An 18,817-nucleotide genomic window follows, 5' to 3' on the forward strand; every position below is an offset into this window, starting at 1 on the left:
TCCTTTGCTTGAATAAAAGATTTATAAAAAAAGAGAAAAAAATAAAAATGTAAGTTGAGAACACAAAAAGCTTAAAATACCACTTGCAGGTTTCTGCTTCTGGTAAAAATCAAAGCTGCAAATTGCCAAAAACTGTCCTTATAACTTCTGATGCTATATGGGTTAACTACAGCCGCTGCAACAGAGGAAAGTTGCACTGCCTGCCCACCCTCTTCTGCCTTCTCTGCCATTTACAAAACTTGTACTATTATTGTCCCACAATACATTGCATAAAGAATATACTAGTCTTCGGCATTAACTATTCAGCACAACAATAACACAATTCACAATTAGTGAACAAAAACACCTCTGTTTTACCTTATCCCCTGAGACTCTTTTATTCTATTATATTGCTGCAATCTTGTCACAGAGCAGGTGAAATCAGGCTGTAAACCACAGCCTGCATGTAAAAGATACCTCACCTCATCCTGTAACTGAGCCTAAGGCAAGGCATACACTAAGCAAATTTCTTTCCTTGCTTACCCCATCAACACAGACATTGTTGACAAGGGAATCCCTCCTGCTGAGCCATTGTATTCTTCCGCACTGGGAGAAGACAGTGATTATTGCTAGCGGCTTTACCAGCCACTAGTGATAATTGTATGTAAAATCCGGCAGGCTGGTTGTCCCCAATGTTAATCGATTGCTCAACTTGGTACATGCAGCCTGCCCATACATAGTACGAACTTTGGCCAGTTCCCGCTGAATCGCCCGGGATTCAGACCATCTATGGCCAGCCTAAAATTCACCTGGATTATAAAGGTTTGGTAAAAAAAAACACATTCTCAGCTACATATATAGTATACAAGGTTTACAGAACCTAAAGTACACATTTATCAATGAAACCTAAAGGATAAGTCCAACTAATAAAGCATATTTTACAGAAGGATTCTGTATGACACAAAACGTGTTTATGTGTGTATAACCCTGCAAGGCATACCATTCCTATACTTTATTTTTATGGTTTGTTTTTTTTATCAGTCATGTTTAAAAACCTAAAGGTGAAAGGTTTAGTGGTTTTGGCAATCATTGGCATTCCAGCAACAAGTGGTAAACATGCACAAGGCATCAATGTAACGTTTTGAAGATAAACAGCTGTGTAGGTGCAGGGAGTGTATAATGACAGGGAATCCAGTGTTCTATTACCTTGGAAGAATATATAGCGTGTGGGTTGGGAGCATTGGCGAGCAAGGACACGTAGAACTGCTCAGGGACATCACACACTGCTGGAATTTTATACTGAGCTGGCCCACGTGTGTACAGCACTCCTTGAGGCGAGAATCTCAGTTCTTCGATTGTGAATAACCCCAGTCCTTGAACAAAGGCACCTTCAATCTAGAAATATAAGCATAACTGTAAATATTAGAAACAATCAATGCTTCTAATGGTATATGAATTTGATTTCCAAAAAAAATCAAAAAAAAACCTACTCTTAAAGTTTAATTCTATACTTATAATTTAGGTTAGTTTAGCAACCTAAAGATGAAGTTTAGGTATGGCTTTTTTGCACAGTGTAATCAGTACTGCTTGGACCAATTTAAATATGTATGTGCGATACCTGCCCAATCCCCGTGGAAGCTGGAGATCACTGTTGTAGGCACCACTACTAGAGTGATTGTGGCTAGCTTCCAGGTCCTGTGCCAACAAGGTGCCTCACTGCTTAGTGAACAAGAAGGTTGCTTGATTGGCATGGGCCCATTCAAAGAACACTTTGCATATTCTCAGTGGATGCAAAGCATTCTCTGATTGAATGAGGTGGAGAGGGCAGTGATGTCACAATCTCTAACTCGTTCAGTCAGAAAACATTTTGCATTCATTGAGAAAATGCAAGCATGTGCTGAACAAGTGACGCCTTGTTTTCACCAAGCAAAAGGGCTGCTGCTTATCACAGATCTCAGAAGCTAGCAGAGATCAAAGTAGTACCCGTGTCTACTACAGTGATTTCCAGCTTCCACAGGGATTGAGCAGGTTTGAGACATACCTTCTTATGTTGGTCCAAACTAGATCAATGTACATGTGCCAAATTTAAAATTTAGCTTTAAAGCTGAACTTTGGGCAAAACATTTTTTAATAAAATATATCCCTCAATAACCCCAAAGGATAAATCCACTTTGTGTGCATCATCAAATGCCTTTGCAAACACAATTAGTATTCTGGAAAAATACCATTAATATTGTTACTGTGCTCTACATTATACAGTAGAATTACACAACGCACACCAAGATTAGAGGAAGAATACACATGACTCTTGTATTTAGACAATATTTGATTATCCTAGAGTTTAGCTTTAAGTTATAACCTATATAATATAAACATTTGTCATGCACCCATGCTGGCTATAAATAGTTGGGAAAATAGTGCAGTTGATTGAATTTGGGGAGTGCAAAATCTGGTGCTGCTTTGCATAGAAACCAGTCAGCTTCCAGGTTTTCTTGTCAAAGCTTAATTGAACAAGCTGAAGTTAGGCAGGGTTCACACTACTCTGACATGGAAGTTAGACGCCTTCCGTTTCCACTTTGCCCTACAACTTCATGTCCGACTTCCATGCGACCTCAATGAATGGGATCCGATTTTGATCCGACCATACTAAGCCCTTTGAGTCTTATATGAATCTTGAGAGTGGAACCCCACGCAAAAATCAAAAAAAAAAATTGCACAGGGCCCCCCCAACCTACAGTCTGATATGGATATTAAGGGGAACCCCAACTCCATAATTAATAAAAAAGCATGGGGTCCCCCCTAAATTCCATACCAGATCCTTATCCGAGCAGGCAGCTTGGCAGGTCAGGAAAGGGGGGAGCCAGAGGCCGCATGCCCTCAAAATGGGGAGGGTGAGTTCTTTGGGGCAGAGGGGGCTTGTCACATCGCCACCCAATCATGCTCCAGGTGGCGACATCACAAATGGATGGGTTCTCCGGATTATAGCATCGAATGGCCACGTCCCATGGCTATATAAGGAATAGCAGACAGTCAGAGCCAACACAACAGCGGGAGCCAGCGTTGGAAGACATCAGCAGAGGGAGAAGAACCGCCAGAAGAACCAGAGGAAAAGGATAACAGTGGAGAGAGAAGAATCGGAGGGAGAAGAAGCAGAGGGAGAAGAAGCAGAGAAAGAAGACACATCTACAGATGACAGAAGACAGATCTATGACGGGCAAAAATTCTTCATTTTTAATAAAGGACTTTGTCAAAAACCTGTGTACTGTTTTTATTTATTTTTGACACTTTTTTGGGGTGAAGGGGTAGGGGTACAATGTACCCCGTACTCATTCACATATGGGGGAGGCGGGATCTGAGGGCACCTTGTTGAAGGAGGCTGTCCAGATTCCGATAAGCTCCTGCCTGCAGACCCCCACAAACACATCCCAGGGTTGTCAGGAAGAGGCCTTTGTCGTCATCAACATGGGGACAAGGTGCTTTGGGGTGGGGGGGTGCAGTGTAAAGCACTTAACCCCCATGTTGAGGGAATGTGGCCTGATCTGGTCCAGGAGGGGGGCTCGCTCACCCCCTCCGCTTTCCTGGCCTTGCAGGGCTGCGTGCTCAGATAAGGGTCTGGTATGAGTTTGGGGGGGGGGAGTGAGGGTTCCCCTTAAAATCCATACTAGACCCTTAGGTCTGGTATGGTCTTGGGGGAGAACCCCACACCATTTTGTTTTTTTATTTTGGCATGTGGTTCCCCTTCAAGATCCTCAAAGCACAAGTAGCATGCCACAAGTCGGATCAATTAAGATGATGATCTGACTTGGAATGCGACTTACATTCAAATCAATGGGCTGAAATTGGACCAAGCCAGTGCAGGAACCTTCTTCAAAGTCGGACTGAGTTAAGATGGCTCTCATAGGGAACCATTGATTTATACACATCATGTGACATGTGCTCTCAAAGTCCGAGTGTATTCCGCACCAGTGTGAACCAGGCCGTAGAAGCCGATTAGACACAAAAGAAGAGAGCACAAAGCCGCCCTAGTGTAACTCGGCTTTAATATGGTAAAGTTAAAAACACTACAATGGTCCAATTCACATTATGTTACAATAGATACAGCATAAGGATTCCACTGTGGGTGCACTGCTATAACCACCTCAAGATCCCGACAGGGGAAGGGGGAGCCGTGGGCATTCAACCTAGCTGCCTGGATCTTGGCAGCACATCCGAGGCTATCCACCACCACACTTGACGTGCAGATCCTAATGTGCTTGCGTCCGGTTCAGCCAGCGCTGCTCTTTCGAGGACACACAAACCCACACTGGCAGAATACAGGGGGGAAGACAGTGAGGACGTCACACAGTTGGCATGACAACGTGTTTTAGAGGCATAGCCTCCTTCCTCAGGTAAATGACGTGTTGTGTGGGTTCGTGTGTCCTCGAAGAAATCCTTATGCTGTATCTATCTTCACATAATGTGAGTTTGGCCATTTTAGTGTTTTTAACTTTACCATATTAAAGTTGAGTTGCACTAGGGCAGCTTTGAGCTCTCTTTTGTGTTTTGTCTAGATGTATTCCTGCCACCCAGAGGATCCACAGGGAGCAGCAGCACCCTTTGACTTGTCTAATTATTACCAATAACCAGCTTTTTTTTTTTGTGTGTATTTTTTGTCTTAGAAGCTGATTGGCTACCATGCACAGCTGCAACAGGTTTTGCACACTTCAGTTTTAGTAAATCAATCCGAATATATTTAAAGATTGTTATAATTATTTTGTTTGTTTTTTATATGCATAGCTGTTAGATGCTTCCCAATTTCAACTATGGTGCTGGTCAAAAAGCTTTGTATGCACCATATTTAACTTAATTTTGACAGTATTTGTACAGTATTTGTACAGTTGGCATGTAAACTGGCATGTATCAAAAAAGAAATGGCAAAATATGTTAAAAATAAAATCAGATTATTAAAAACAAGGAGGGCCTGTGGCCTCCCTGAGATATTTGCTGCCACAAGATATGTTCTGTGTGGCATTTCCCATAATCTTGACCTTAATACAGTTTCTGTCAGTGGCGACTGGTGTTTTTTAAAAAAAAATTCTTGGGGGGGGGGGGGAAACCCCCGATTGGACTTCATGTAGATCAGGGGGTCGAATGTATGGATGGGGGGCGGTGACGTCCGTGCCCCCCTATGGACAGGCCGCCACTGGTTTCTGTATAGTGGAAGAACCCACTGGCTCTCCTGGCTCAGAATGAAAAAGCTAAATTATTGCCCCTTGTCTCATGGTATGGATACCTGTACTCTTAACTGAACCAAACCTCCAAGTATTTTATTGATAGATATTTTCAGTTTACAATACCAATACTGAAATAGTACCTACAATGAATATAACATGCCTAATAGGTTATTAAATAACATACCTGCCCTATGTCCACAGCCGGATTAATGCTGCAGCCAACATCCATGACAATGTCTGTGCGGAGGTTCTGATAAAAAAAAAAAGTAATAGAAAGGATTAATTGTACAATGTGCTACTTTTACAATGCATTAAAGTGATTTAAAGTAAATTCTTCTATTACAAACATGTAAAGCTGTACTTGGAACATCAAGCAATCAGCCTGTGGTACCTCGCAATGTCTTCTCTTGCCTTGCTATTAGTTACTTAGCTTGCTCATCACATTAAAGTATTTTTCTCTGCAATTTTGAAAAGAGTAAGGAATAGTTAAAATCCCTGTCTGTTTTTTTGTATGTGCCCCTTTCAAGAGAATTCCAAATACTTTGTGTCAAAGTGAAGTATATCTCCCCTTATATAGATGTCACTGAAGCAATTGTCCCCACTGCAAGATTTCCCTTCTATTCCTGTTCTGGTGGAAACTCAAGCATTTATTTCTTAATCGTACATCACAGGACACAGAGCCATAGTAGTCACTATGTGGATTATATAGGCCACCTTTAGGTGATGGACACTGACACACCCTAAATGGGAAATTCAACTCCCTATATAACCCCCCCCCCCCCCCCCACAGGGTGTACCTCAGTTTTTTTTCGCCAGTGTCTTAGGTGTTGGTCAGGAGTAAAAATGTGCTGAGTTCCGCTGGAATATTCCTTGCTGGGGCAAGCCATGCAACTAGATCCATTCAAAGTGTCTTTTCCAGGAAGAATTGAATGGTACCCGGGCCTGGTTCGGGTGGTCAGGGCAAAGAAGGGTCCTTCTATTCACCTTTGCATAAAGTTGTTGGGAAAGATGGTGGCTTCATTCAAAGTGATTCCCTATGCTCAGTCTCATTCAAGACTGCTGCAAAACAGTATCCTGTCTACCTGGAACAAGAAGGTCCAAGCGCTAGATTTCCAAAGTGTCTGTCGCCAAAGGGTGCGCCAGAGCCTCAGTTGGTGGAAGATATCCAAGAATCCGCAGAAGGGGAAATTCTTCTTACCAGTTACCTGGAAGATGGTAACAACAGCTGCCAGCCTTTCGGGTTGGGGGCAGTCCTGGAAGAGGCGACTGTCCAATGGAAATGGTCCAGAATTGAAAGGACCTTGCCCGTCAACATTCTAAAGATTCGGGCAGCGCACCTAGCTCTAAGGGCCTGGACATTCAGGTAGCAAATTCAACAATGCCACAGCAGTGGCTTATGTCAATCACCAAGGGGGCACAAGTAGTCATGCAGCCCAGGGAGAGGTAAACCATATTCTAGCCTTGGCAGAAAAGCAGGTGCCGCAGATATCGGAAATCTTCATGTCAGGGGTAGAGAATTGGCAAGCAAACTACTTGAGTCGCCAGCAGTTGTTCCCGGGGGAGTGGTCCCTTCACCCTGAAATCTTTCTGCCTATATTCCAAAGATGGGGGATTCCGGACATAGGTCTGTTTGCGTCCAACTTCAACAAAAAAGTCGACAACTTTGTGTCAAAAACAAGGCATCCACTCGCATATGGAACAGATGCGTCGGTGACCCTGTGGTATCAGGTCTCATTGATTTATGCATTCCCTCCTATTCTGCTACCATGACTTCTTTGCAGGAAAATAAGTCAGTGGTTCTTGTGGCCCCAGTGGGGTCCAGAAGATCTTGGTATGCAGAGATCGTAAGGATGACGGTAGGGGACTCATGGAACCTACCACCACGTCCAGACCTGCCCTCGCAGGGGCCTGTATTCCATCCTATCTTACAAATGCTATATTTAACAGTTTGGCTATTGAAACCCACATTCTGAAGAATTGTGGGCTTTCAGGCTCAGTGATAGCTACCTTGATTAATACAAGAAAGCCAGCTTCCAGAGTAATTTATTATAGAGTCTGGAAGGCATATGTTCCTGGTGTGAGTCCAGGGGTTGGCATCCTAGAAGGTATATTCCATGCCTTTCTGTAAATAGGATTAGAAATGAAGTTGTTATCAAGGGCCAGGTCTCAGCCTTATCAGTATTATTCCAACGACCACTTGCTTTGCATTCCCTGGTCCGGTGACAAGGCTTAATCTGCCAGTTAGGTCACCCTTAAAACCTTGGGACTTGAATTTGGTTTTTTCAGGTTTACAAAGACAGCCTTTTGGGCCAATACGACATACTCCCTTGATCCTTTTGACAAGTTGTTTTTTCTGGTTGCCATATCTTCTGCAAGAAGGGTATTAGAATTGCCTGCTCTTTTGTGTAATGAGCCATATTTAATTAATCAGAAGGATAAGGTGGTATTGCGTCCTTATCCTATCTTTCTGTCAAAGTTGGTTTCAGGTTTTCATCTAAACTAGGATATTGTTCTACCTTCATTTTTTTTTGCAGAACCCTGTTCTAAAGAAATAAAGGTCACTACATTCTCTTGATGTAGTGAGAGCAGTCGAAGTCTATTTGAAGATGACTATTCAGATTAAAAAAATTAATAAAATCAGATGTTTTTGTTTGTGTTGCCTGAAGGTCCTAGAAAAGGAAAGGCAGAGTCGTAATCTACTATTTCTAAGTGGATCCAGCGAGTAATTATTCAAGTTTATGGTTTGAAGGGAAGGTTCCACCTTTTCAAATAAAAGCACACTCCTCCAGGGCTGTTAGTGCTTCATGGGCAGTGCATCACCAAGCCTCCATGGCTCAAATCTTTCCCTTTGTAGCAGCTCATTGGCCCAGCAGTGGCAGCTAACTTCCAGGTTCGGGCCAAACCCAAGCTCAGCTTTACTCACTAGAACAAAATAAAAGTGTGCATCTAACTGGTGGAGAAACAGCAAGAAAAATCCAACAAGAATTCTAATCTATCGAAAACAATAAACAAGCTATGTTTTTGGCTATACTTTAAGAACTAATGTTAGGATGAGAAAGGCAGGTATTGAACCAACTATTTATTTTTTATACCATTTAAGTCAAATTTTGTACATAAGAGCACCGAAGGAACCCCAAAACCTGAAAAGATCCAGAAACACACACAGGCAAGAGGGGTGTCTGCTTTACATTCCTGCTGCACATGTACAGATTTAATGTATGGAAAATGTTGCGTTAAAGTAGAAATAGAGGCAAAGCTTTTTGTTTTAAATTTTGGATAGAGCAAGGGAGGGTTATAACCTGTCAGTTTATTCCCTCTGTGTCCCTTTGGAGAGATTTCATTTGACTTCCAGCCCCATAGCCAAAACAGGAAGTAAGAGAAAACTTCTCCAAAGTGAGGGATTCTTTTGTTGTCATCAGATTCACTGGATTTAGTATCCCCTTTGGAAGATTTCCCCAGTATTGGTGACAACTGAAAATTTGTGATTTTCTGTTACTATCAGTAATAATGGTAAATGGGACAAACAGAAAGGGTGAATTTCTCTAATGGCACATGCAGCAATAAAACTGACGCGTTCTAATACCACTCCACTTTATCCAAATCTAAAAAAGAAATTGTCTTTAGTTAAAACTTAAAAAAGTTAAACCTGTTATTTTTTCTTTGTTGTGATAGTTGTACCTTATGATCTCCAGTGAGACAGTCTATTTCCACTTCAGAACAAGCAACTCCAAACACAAAGTATTGGGCTGGATTCCCTTCTCCTTTGTCCCAGTCCATTTCTCTGGAAAATCCTCTGTAAAAAAGAAACAAAATATTGGTGTATCAATTCAGTAGTATAATTTCACCAAGGCTAAAAGGCCACAGCCTGACAACAAACACACTACATTTTGTAAGGGACACCACAGCACAGGACTGTAAGTGTAGCCACCCTGCCTTGAGCAGGAGTGTCGAAGTTTAGTTCAGCATGGCTGTAGTAACCCAAACCTAATTTGTAGTCCATGTCTTGTTCAATCCCCCCCGCCCGCCCTGCCACCCCGCTGCCCAAGTCCACCATGGCTGTTAGTTCTCCACTCTGTCAGTAGGTGGCGCTGTTATCTCTGTTATTAGTGACAAATCCCATAGGTCTGAATTATGAATATATGAATATTTATATTTATTCCCAGCCCACCACTAGGAGTTTTTCTTGCCAGTGGTGCCTTATGGGAAAGGTTATAAATATTCAGGGCTAGCTGATGTAAGCTTTCTTCCTCACCGACGCCAGCTTTTGGAGGATAAACGTGATGGAGCTGATGATGCTTTAGGCCTGCTTGAGGGGGCCTGGGAAATGATGAGGCCTGGTGCTGCTGATCTTCACTTGAGGTAGGAGGTGGGTTGACTCTCCTGGAGAAAAAGGAGGCAAGCAACAGCAAGCAACTTGCTCTGGGGGCACCCGATCTGAGTCACAGCTCCCTGTGTCCATTCAGACACGGAGCCCCGACCTGGCCCCGCCCCCTCACTACATTGATTGGCTAGCTGACTTTATTTGACAGCAACAGGAGCCAATGGCGCCGCTGCTTTGTCTCAGCCAATCAGGAAAGAGAATCTCAGATGGCTGAGACATTCTTGGACATCGCTGGAACTAGATGGACCTCAGGTAAGTGTTAGGGGGGATGAGGGGGGCTGCTGCACACAGAAGGCTTTTTATCTTAATGCAAAAAGATTAAAAGCCTTCTGCCTTTGCAACCCCTTTAAAGGCTGTTTTCCCTGTGATGTACAGTATGTAGTACTGGAGTTCTGCTGTATTTTTGAGTATCTGCAAACCCCCTTTCTCCCATGGGCCATGGATAATACAATTCCTTTTTGTTTTAGCCGAAAGTGACTGGTGCCCAACTGTCTACATCTCCCACTATATACACACACACACACACACACACACACACACACACAGTCAGGTCCATAAATATTGGGACATCAATACAATTCTAAGCTTTTTGGCTCTATACACCACCACAATGGATTTGAAATTAAACAAACAAGATGTGCTTTAACTGCAGACTTTCAGCTTTAATTTGTGGGTATTTACATCCAAATCAGGTGAACGGTGTAGGAATTACAACAGTTTGTATATGTGCCTCCCACTTTTTAAGGGACCAAAAGTAATGGGACAGATTAACAATCATCTATCAAACTTTCAATTTTTAAAACTTGGTTGCAAATCCTTTGCAGTCAATTACAATCTAAAGTCTGAAACGCATAGACATCACCAAAGCTGGGTTTCATCTACAGGCCTCTACTGCAACTGTCTTCAGTTTCTACGTGTTCTTGGGGAATTTTCCCTTCAGTTTTGTCTTCAGCAAGTGAAATGCATGCTCAATCAGATTCAGGTCAGGTGATTGACTTGGCTATTGTATAACATTCAACTTCTCTCACTTAAAAAACTCTTTGGTTGCTTTTTCAGTATGCTTCGGGTAATATCCATCTGCACTGTGAAGCGCCGTCCAATGAGTTCTGAAGCATTTTGAAGAATATAATCAGATAATATTGCCCGAAAAACACTTCAGAATTCATCCTGCTGCTTTTGTCAGCAGTCACATCATCAATAAATACAAGAGAGCCAGTTCCATTGGCAGCCATACATGCCCACGCCATGACACTATCACCACCATGCTTCACTAATGAGGTGGTATGCTTTGGATCATGAGCAGTTCCTTTCCTTCTCCATACTCTTCTCTTCCCATCACTCTGGTGCAAGTTGATCTTGGTCTCATCTGTCCATAAGATGTTGTTCCAGAACTGTGAAGGCTTTTTTAGATGTTGTTTGACAAACTCTAATCTGGCCTTCCTGTTTTTGAGGCTCACCAATGGTTTACATCTTGTGGTGAACCCTCTGCATTCACTGTTGTAAAGGGTGTTTTTTTCACCAGGGAAAGAATTCTTCTGTCATCCACCACAGTTGTTTTCCGTGGTCTTCTTTCTTTCTTTTTAAGGATGTTCCAAACAGTTGATTTGGCCACACCTAATGTTTTTGCTATCTCTCTGATGGGTTTGTTTGTTTTTTTTCAGCCTAATGAAGGCTTGCTTCACTGATAGTGACAGCTCTTTGGATCTCATATTGAGAGTTGACAGCAACATATTCCAAATGCAAATAGCACACTTTCAATTAACTCTGGACCTTTTATCTGCTCCTTGTAAATGGGATAATGAGGGAATAACACACACCTGGCCATGGAACAGCTGAGCAGCCAATTGTCCCATTACGTTTGCCCCCTTAAAAAGTAGGAGGCACATATACAAACTGCTGTAATTTCTACACTGTTCACCTGATTTGGATGTAAATACCCTCAAATTAAAGCTGAAAGTTTGCAGTTAAAACACAACTTGTTTGTTTAATTTCAAATCCATTGTGGTGGTGTATAGAGCCAAAAAGATTAGAATTGTGTCAATGTCCCAATATTTATGGACCTGACTGTATATTCTATCCCTGAGGTGAAATGTTAGCCCACCCTGTCTCTGGGGGTACCACCATGTCTCCAGGTTTCAGTGGGGTGCTATATACATATATATGTAACGGTACCCCCCCCCCCCCCGAAGCGGCTGCTAAGTGATGTGGCCCGTCACCCTGCCCCCAAGTGCCTGCTCCTGCTGTTCAGGCAACCAAGTCAGGGTTGGGATTAGACGTCCACCCTCTGCCATCTTGCTCTGTTGCCTCATGGTGTCTAGCGCTAGCAGGGAACACTGGGTCTCCTCCAGGGTGTGACACTTCCCCCCTCGTTTCCAGACAGGCTAGCATCTGTAAAACTGATAGGCAGACCCCTCCCAGGGCACTCTGCTGTAACCCCTTGTTAGGCTAACTGAATTTCAGGGAGTTCAGAATGCCCAGCATTTGCAGAGTGCTGTGCATATTTGCAATGCAGTGTAACATGTCCGGTATTAGCAGAACACTGGACATATTTGTTGCCACGAGTGACAGCACATAGTGAAAAGCCCCTGAATTGTAGGATTAAGCACATGTGTCCATCTCAGCGCTGGTTGGGGTAGGCAGCAGCAATTGTTAACTGCTCCCACTGGTTTCTATGGGAAATGGCACTTCACTTGCAGTACTGGATAGCAGGCAGAGCACAATTGGTAGATTGTATAGCAATCAATTGGGACAACTATGTACACTCTCTGTACACAACACTTCTCAAGACTTCTCCTGCACAACTCTGACTATTGCTCCATCTCTCTCTTCCTCCTGCACAACTCTTAACTCCCAGAAACAGCTAGCACATGTTTAGGCCTGATATTGGCTCAGCCAGGCCCAAGTAACTTGTCCTTTGCAGGCAGTGCCCCAATGGTGTAGAAGAAAATATAAAGTCTTTTTGTGCTAGCTGGACTACTGTTCCCAGTCAGTCAGTCCTCTTCAGGCCCTGCCAGCCCTCCTGGCTGCAGCTGCCCGACTTCACTGCCCAAGACACTGCAATCCTCCCTACTGGCTCCACACCCAGCTCTGTTTCCTCTCAGTCCTCTCTGGCATGTCTCTCCAGTCCCCCTGACTGCACATGTCACTTACCAGCCCTCCTGGCTGCAACTGGTGTTTCCCTCCTGAAGACTTGCCCATCAGTTCTAGCTCCTGCTGTCCTCTTTTGCTCCTCCTGTGTGTGCTGTTCAGAGCCTCCATGATTTCCTGGAGGGCTCCATCCTGCACCGGAGTCCAGGCTCAAGGTCACCAACCCTCCCCCCCCCCCCAGACTGGGGTGCTCCCTCAAAGGCCCCACCAGCCTAGTGCTCTATCCTCAGTTCTTCCACCCGACAACTCCTCCCCAGCTGGGATGACTCTGGGTATTTAAGAAGACCTGCCTCCTGCCAATCCAGGTTAGGGGTTGGTCACGGCTCCTTAACACACCCAGCCAGCTCTACCTTCCCTCTCCTTCTCTCTTTCTAGTACCTTCCAGGAGGTCTCAGTGACGCTGCCTGTGAGTCATCAGCTGCTAACACTGAGCCACTTCCAGCCCACACAAATCAAAATAACAGGCCTAACTTCCAGCTAGGCCTGCCTAAATTTGCCTACACTACCAAAAAATTCTAACCTCTAGCAACTACCTATGTAGAGGGTGACACACTCACACACACTCATATATATGTTTGGATAGAATGTGAAAGGGTTAGAACTTACGTCAGGATTTTATTGCTATCTGTGTTAGGGTGATTCAATTAAATTACCCCAACTTTTATTATTTATCACAGGTATTTATACATCAAAGAAAATAAAAATAAACTGCGCTCGGGAAAAAATATATATTGCAAAAATTAAAGTAAAAATAAAGGCTGCAGCTCTAAGTGGGATACACACACTAGAATGAATATAAGAAAATTTGGAAAGCTGCGCCACTGGCCCTATATAGTAATAAAAAATATATCCACTAGTGATGGCCGAACGGTTCGCCCGGCGGTCGTTTCGCGGCGAATTTCCGACTTTCGCCGTCCGCGGGTTCGAACGCCTTTTTCCGTCGTTCGCCCCGGCGGACTTACGTGTTTAATGTATACAAGAACTTTAACCTTTCGTGACACGTTTATCATGTGTTACAGGACAACCAATTGAGACATGACAGCTCATGGACACTTGGACATTCCCCCTAACCTATAAATACACCCGATCCGGTGGCCATTTTACATTCTTTCTTCTGTCACTGTAGGGAAAGGATCCTGTGTGGAGTAGGGACAGAGAAAACGCTAGCTATTTGGTACACAAAAGTTCTTTTCAGGACTGGTATAGGTGTTAGGTCAGCAGCCTGAGTTTCTTTTGTCAGTTTAGATAAAGGGACAGAGCGCTGTATGCTGCTATTTTAGGGACAGCTCAGCCAGATTAGTCTTTCTTCATCATCATCATCATCATCATCATTAGCTGTTACTATCAGGTCCACAAAAGAGCTGTTCCAGCTAATCGTTCCAGCCTACTCTTTTTTGCCAATTTGTATAGGGACAGGCAGGAAGCAGTGTGTCAGGCAGTGAGGATAATTTTAAAGACTTGCTGTTACTATTAGTTCCACAAAGGTTCTTTTCAGGACTGGTATCAGTGGTACGGTAATAGGCTTGTACACGTATAATATTCTTTCTTCCAAATATAGAAAGAATATTATACTTGACTGCTGCCCTTCTGCTGCAGTCTGCTAATCATTCACAACTCACTTGTTCCACAAAGCTCTTTATCAGGACTGGTAACTTGGTCTGTCTAGGGTGCTACGGTACATAGGCTTGGGTGCGGTACAGTCTGCTGTTCTGTAAGGACCGCTATCGGTCCACAATACATAGGGTTGCCGTGCACTACTGCTGACCGCTGCCCTATACTGCAGCAGTCCTTCATTGGTATAGGGACTGACGTACAGTCTGCTAATCACTAACACACAACCTGCTTGGTCCACAAAAGTTCTTATAAGGACTGGTAACTTGGTATAGGGTGCTACGGTACATAGGCCTGAGTGCGTTACAGTCTGCTGTTCTGTAAGGACCGCTATCGGTCCACAATACATAGGGTTGCCGTGCACTACTGCTGACCGCTGCCCTATACTGCAGCAGTCCTTCAGCGGTATAGGGACTGACGCACAGTCTGCTAAACACTAACACACAACCTGCTTGGTCCACAAAAGTTTTTATAAGGACTGGTAACTTGGTATAGGGTGCTACGGTACATAGGCCTGAGTGCAGTACAGTCTGCTGTTCTGTAAGGACCGCTATCGGTCCACAATACATAGGGTTGCCGTGCACTACTGCTGACCGCTGCCCTATACTGCAGCAGTCCTTCATTGGTATAGGGACTGACGTACAGTCTGCTAATCACTAACACACAACCTGCTTGGTCCACAAAAGTTCTTATAAGGACTGGTAACTTGGTATAGGGTGCTACGGTACATAGGCCTGAGTGCGTTACAGTCTGCTGTTCTGTAAGGACCGCTATCGGTCCACAATACATAGGGTTGACGTGCACCACTGCTGACCGCTGCCCTATACTGCAGCAGTCCTTCAGCGGTATAGGGACTGACGTACAGTCTGCTAAACACTAATACACAACCTGCTTGGTCCACAAAAGTTCTTATAAGGACTGGTAACTTGGTATAGGGTGCTACGGTACATAGGCTTGAGTGCGGTACAGTCTGCTGTTCTGTAAGGACCGCTATCGGTCCACAATAGATAGGGTTGACGTGCACCACTGCTGACCGCTGCCCTATACTGCAGCAGTCCTTCAGCGGTATAGGGACTGACGCACAGTCTGCTAAACACTAACACACAACCTGCTTGGTCCACAAAAGTTTTTATAAGGACTGGTAACTTGGTATAGGGTGCTACGGTACATAGGCCTGAGTGCGTTACAGTCTGCTGTTCTGTAAGGACCGCTATCGGTCCACAATACATAGGGTTGCCGTGCACTACTGCTGACCGCTGCCCTATACTGCAGCAGTCCTTCATTGGTATAGGGACTGACGTACAGTCTGCTAATCACTAACACACAACCTGCTTGGTCCACAAAAGTTCTTATAAGGACTGGTAACTTGGTATAGGGTGCTACGGTACATAGGCCTGAGTGCGTTACAGTCTGCTGTTCTGTAAGGACCGCTATCGGTCCACAATACATAGGGTTGACGTGCACCACTGCTGACCGCTGCCCTATACTGCAGCAGTCCTTCAGCGGTATAGGGACTGACGTACAGTCTGCTAAACACTAATACACAACCTGCTTGGTCCACAAAAGTTCTTATAAGGACTGGTAACTTGGTATAGGGTGCTACGGTACATAGGCTTGAGTGCGGTACAGTCTGCTGTTCTGTAAGGACCGCTATCGGTCCACAATACATAGGGTTGCCGTGCACTACTGCTGACCGCTGCCCTATACTGCAGCAGTCCTTCATTGGTATAGGGACTGACGTACAGTCTGCTAATCACTAACACACAACCTGCTTGTTCCACAAAAGTTCTTATAAGGACTGGTAACTTGGTATAGGGTGCTACGGTACATAGGCTTGAGTGCGGTACAGTCTGCTGTTCTGTAAGGACCGCTATCGGTCCACAATAGATAGGGTTGACGTGCACCACTGCTGACCGCTGCCCTATACTGCAGCAGTCCTTCAGCGGTATAGGGACTGACGTACAGTCTGCTAAACACTAATACACAACCTGCTTGGTCCACAAAAGTTCTTATAAGGACTGGTAACTTGGTATAGGGTGCTACGGTACATAGGCTTGAGTGCGGTACAGTCTGCTGTTCTGTAAGGACCGCTATCGGTCCACAATAGATAGGGTTGACGTGCACCACTGCTGACCGCTGCCCTATACTGCAGCAGTCCTTCAGCGGTATAGGGACTGACGTACAGTCTGCTAAACACTAATACACAACCTGCTTGGTCCACAAAAGTTCTTATAAGGACTGGTAACTTGGTATAGGGTGCTACGGTACATAGGCTTGAGTGCGGTACAGTCTGCTGTTCTGTAAGGACCGCTATAGGTCCACAATAGATAGGGTTGACGTGCACCACTGCTGACCGCTCACCTATACTGCAGCAGTCCTTCAGCGGTATAGGGACTAAGAGTTTTGTCACAGGGTCATTTAAAAAATGACATGCAGAGGAAGAGGCAGGCCCTTCCGCAGGGGTGGTAGGGGTAGGGCAGGAGCAACAGGCTTGAGCCAAAGTGGGAAGTTGCAGAAGGTGCGTTCAATTACTTTAAAGGATGCACCAGACTTGGTTGAGTGGCTCGCTCAGCCTTACTCTTCTGCACCCTCCTCATCCTCTCGATCTGCACCCTCTTCTTCACTCTCTGCTATGTGCACCCCCAAAGACACTACCACCAACAACACGACCACCACCACCACCACCACATACCTTCCGCTTGAGTCACTGGAATTATTTTCCGATCCATATCAAGAGGACATTTCTGATGCGCAGCCACTCTTGGTATTGGATCAGGAAGAGGAGGTAGCAACAAGCGCTACTCAGCAGTCTGACGCCAGTACCCAGATCAGCCCAAGGAGGAGGTTGGTCCCCGGTGTTGCTGCCTACTCTACTTATAGCGGTGGGGAAGGTGACGTTGATGATGACGTGTCTAGTGATGTCACGTGGGTGCCCACAAGAGAGGAAGAGGAGGGGAGTTCAGAGGGAGATATGGACCAGCAGATAGGGAGGAGAAGCAGCAATGACTTACATTGCACAGCAGGGACAAAGCAGACTGCAAATGTATCAGGAGCGAGTCATCGACCATGTACGGTCACATCTGGCGCTCCCAGGACACCGGCACATGGCTCCGCAGTGTGGGCTTTTTTTAACGTGTCCGCTGCTGACAATAGCGTTGCCATCTGCAATCTTTGCAGTCAACGCGTTAGTCGCGGTAAGCCCAATACTCACCTAGGGACGACCGCCTTAAGAAGGCACATGAGCAGCCATCACCGAGCCCAGTGGGAGCAACGGAACACACAAAGCCACACTGCAGGCTCTCACCGTCCAGCCTCGTCTTCTACTTCTCCTTCTCCTCTCTCCTCACAATTGTCCTCCACTCCACCTTCCATCACGCCAAGCTCACATTTTTCTGCAAAAAGGCAGGCTTCCGTGGGCCTAATGTTTGAGCGTAAAAAAATGATGACGCCGGATAACCCTCTTGCCCAACGGTTGGCGGCTGGCTTGTCAGAACTCATAGCCCGCCAACTACTGCCATATAAACTGGTGGACTCGGAGGCCTTTCGCAAATTTGTGGCCATTGGAACACCACAATGGAAGGTCCCAGGAAGGAAGTATTTCTCAGAGAAGGGCATCCCAGAGCTATATGGCCATGTTCAGCGGCAAGTGAATGTATCTCTGGCACACAGTGTCGGTGCCAAGATACATCTGACCACAGACACGTGGTCTAGCAAACACGGGCAGGGAAGGTATATCAGTTTTACTGCCCACTGGGTGAACCTTCTGACGGCCGTCAAGCATGTAACCCGTGGCACCCGTGTAGATTTGGTTTTACCGCCACGGATTGCATGCAGGCCTGACTCTTCTTCTCCTCCTCCTACTCCATCCTCCTCCCTCTCCTCCTCAGCTGCCTCCTCCTTTTCCGCTGCTAGCGTCTCTTCCACTGCACCGCCCAAGCTCCCCAGAACCTATTCCACATGCCAGGTGAGACGTTGCCATGCCGTGCTGCGTCTGTTGTGCCTGGAAGCAAAGAGCCACACTGGCCCGGCACTCCTTTCAGCTTTGCGTTCACAGGCAGATGAGTGGCTAACACCGCTCAATTTGACAGTTGGTAAAGTGGTGTGTGACAACGGTGCCAATCTGCTTAGCGCATTGAAACAGGGCAAAATCACGCACGTGCCGTGCATGGCACACGTCTTAAACTTGGTCGTGCAGCGATTCCTTGTCAAATACCCTGGGGTCCAGGACATCTTGCGGCAGGCAAGGAAAATCTCGGCCCATTTCAGAAGATCTTACACGGCCATGGCTCGCCTTGCTGACATTCAGCGGCGACACCATCTGCCGGTCAGACGTCTTATTTGCGATTGCCCGACGCGATGGAACTCAACCTTCTATATGCTTGATAGGCTGCTCCAGCAGAAACGTGCAGTTAACGTCTACCTGTATGAACTCTGCGAAAGAAACGGTTCTGGGGAGCTGGGTTTTTTTTCACCGCGCCAGTGGCTG

General features: G+C 45.3%; 1 protein-coding gene across 1 annotated transcript in view; it reads right to left on the reverse strand.

The window, feature by feature from the left end:
- The window catches only part of LOC143924365 (aldehyde oxidase-like), a 191,887-nt gene that overhangs the window by 25,222 nt on the left and 147,848 nt on the right, over positions 1 to 18,817 (reverse strand). Inside the window, exons 31-33 of the mRNA XM_077448645.1 lie at positions 8,871 to 8,985; positions 5,377 to 5,442; positions 1,186 to 1,374 (exon numbers count right to left, since the gene is read on the reverse strand). Of these exons, the coding sequence (XP_077304771.1) occupies positions 1,186 to 1,374; positions 5,377 to 5,442; positions 8,871 to 8,985 (370 nt within the window). The remainder of the gene's footprint in view (positions 1 to 1,185; positions 1,375 to 5,376; positions 5,443 to 8,870; positions 8,986 to 18,817) is intronic.

This window comes from Lithobates pipiens, unplaced genomic scaffold, assembly GCF_037356315.1.
Source record: "Lithobates pipiens isolate NorthernLeopardFrog02 unplaced genomic scaffold, aLitPip1_a1.2 Scaffold_22, whole genome shotgun sequence".
NCBI lineage: Eukaryota > Metazoa > Chordata > Amphibia > Anura > Ranidae > Lithobates > Lithobates pipiens.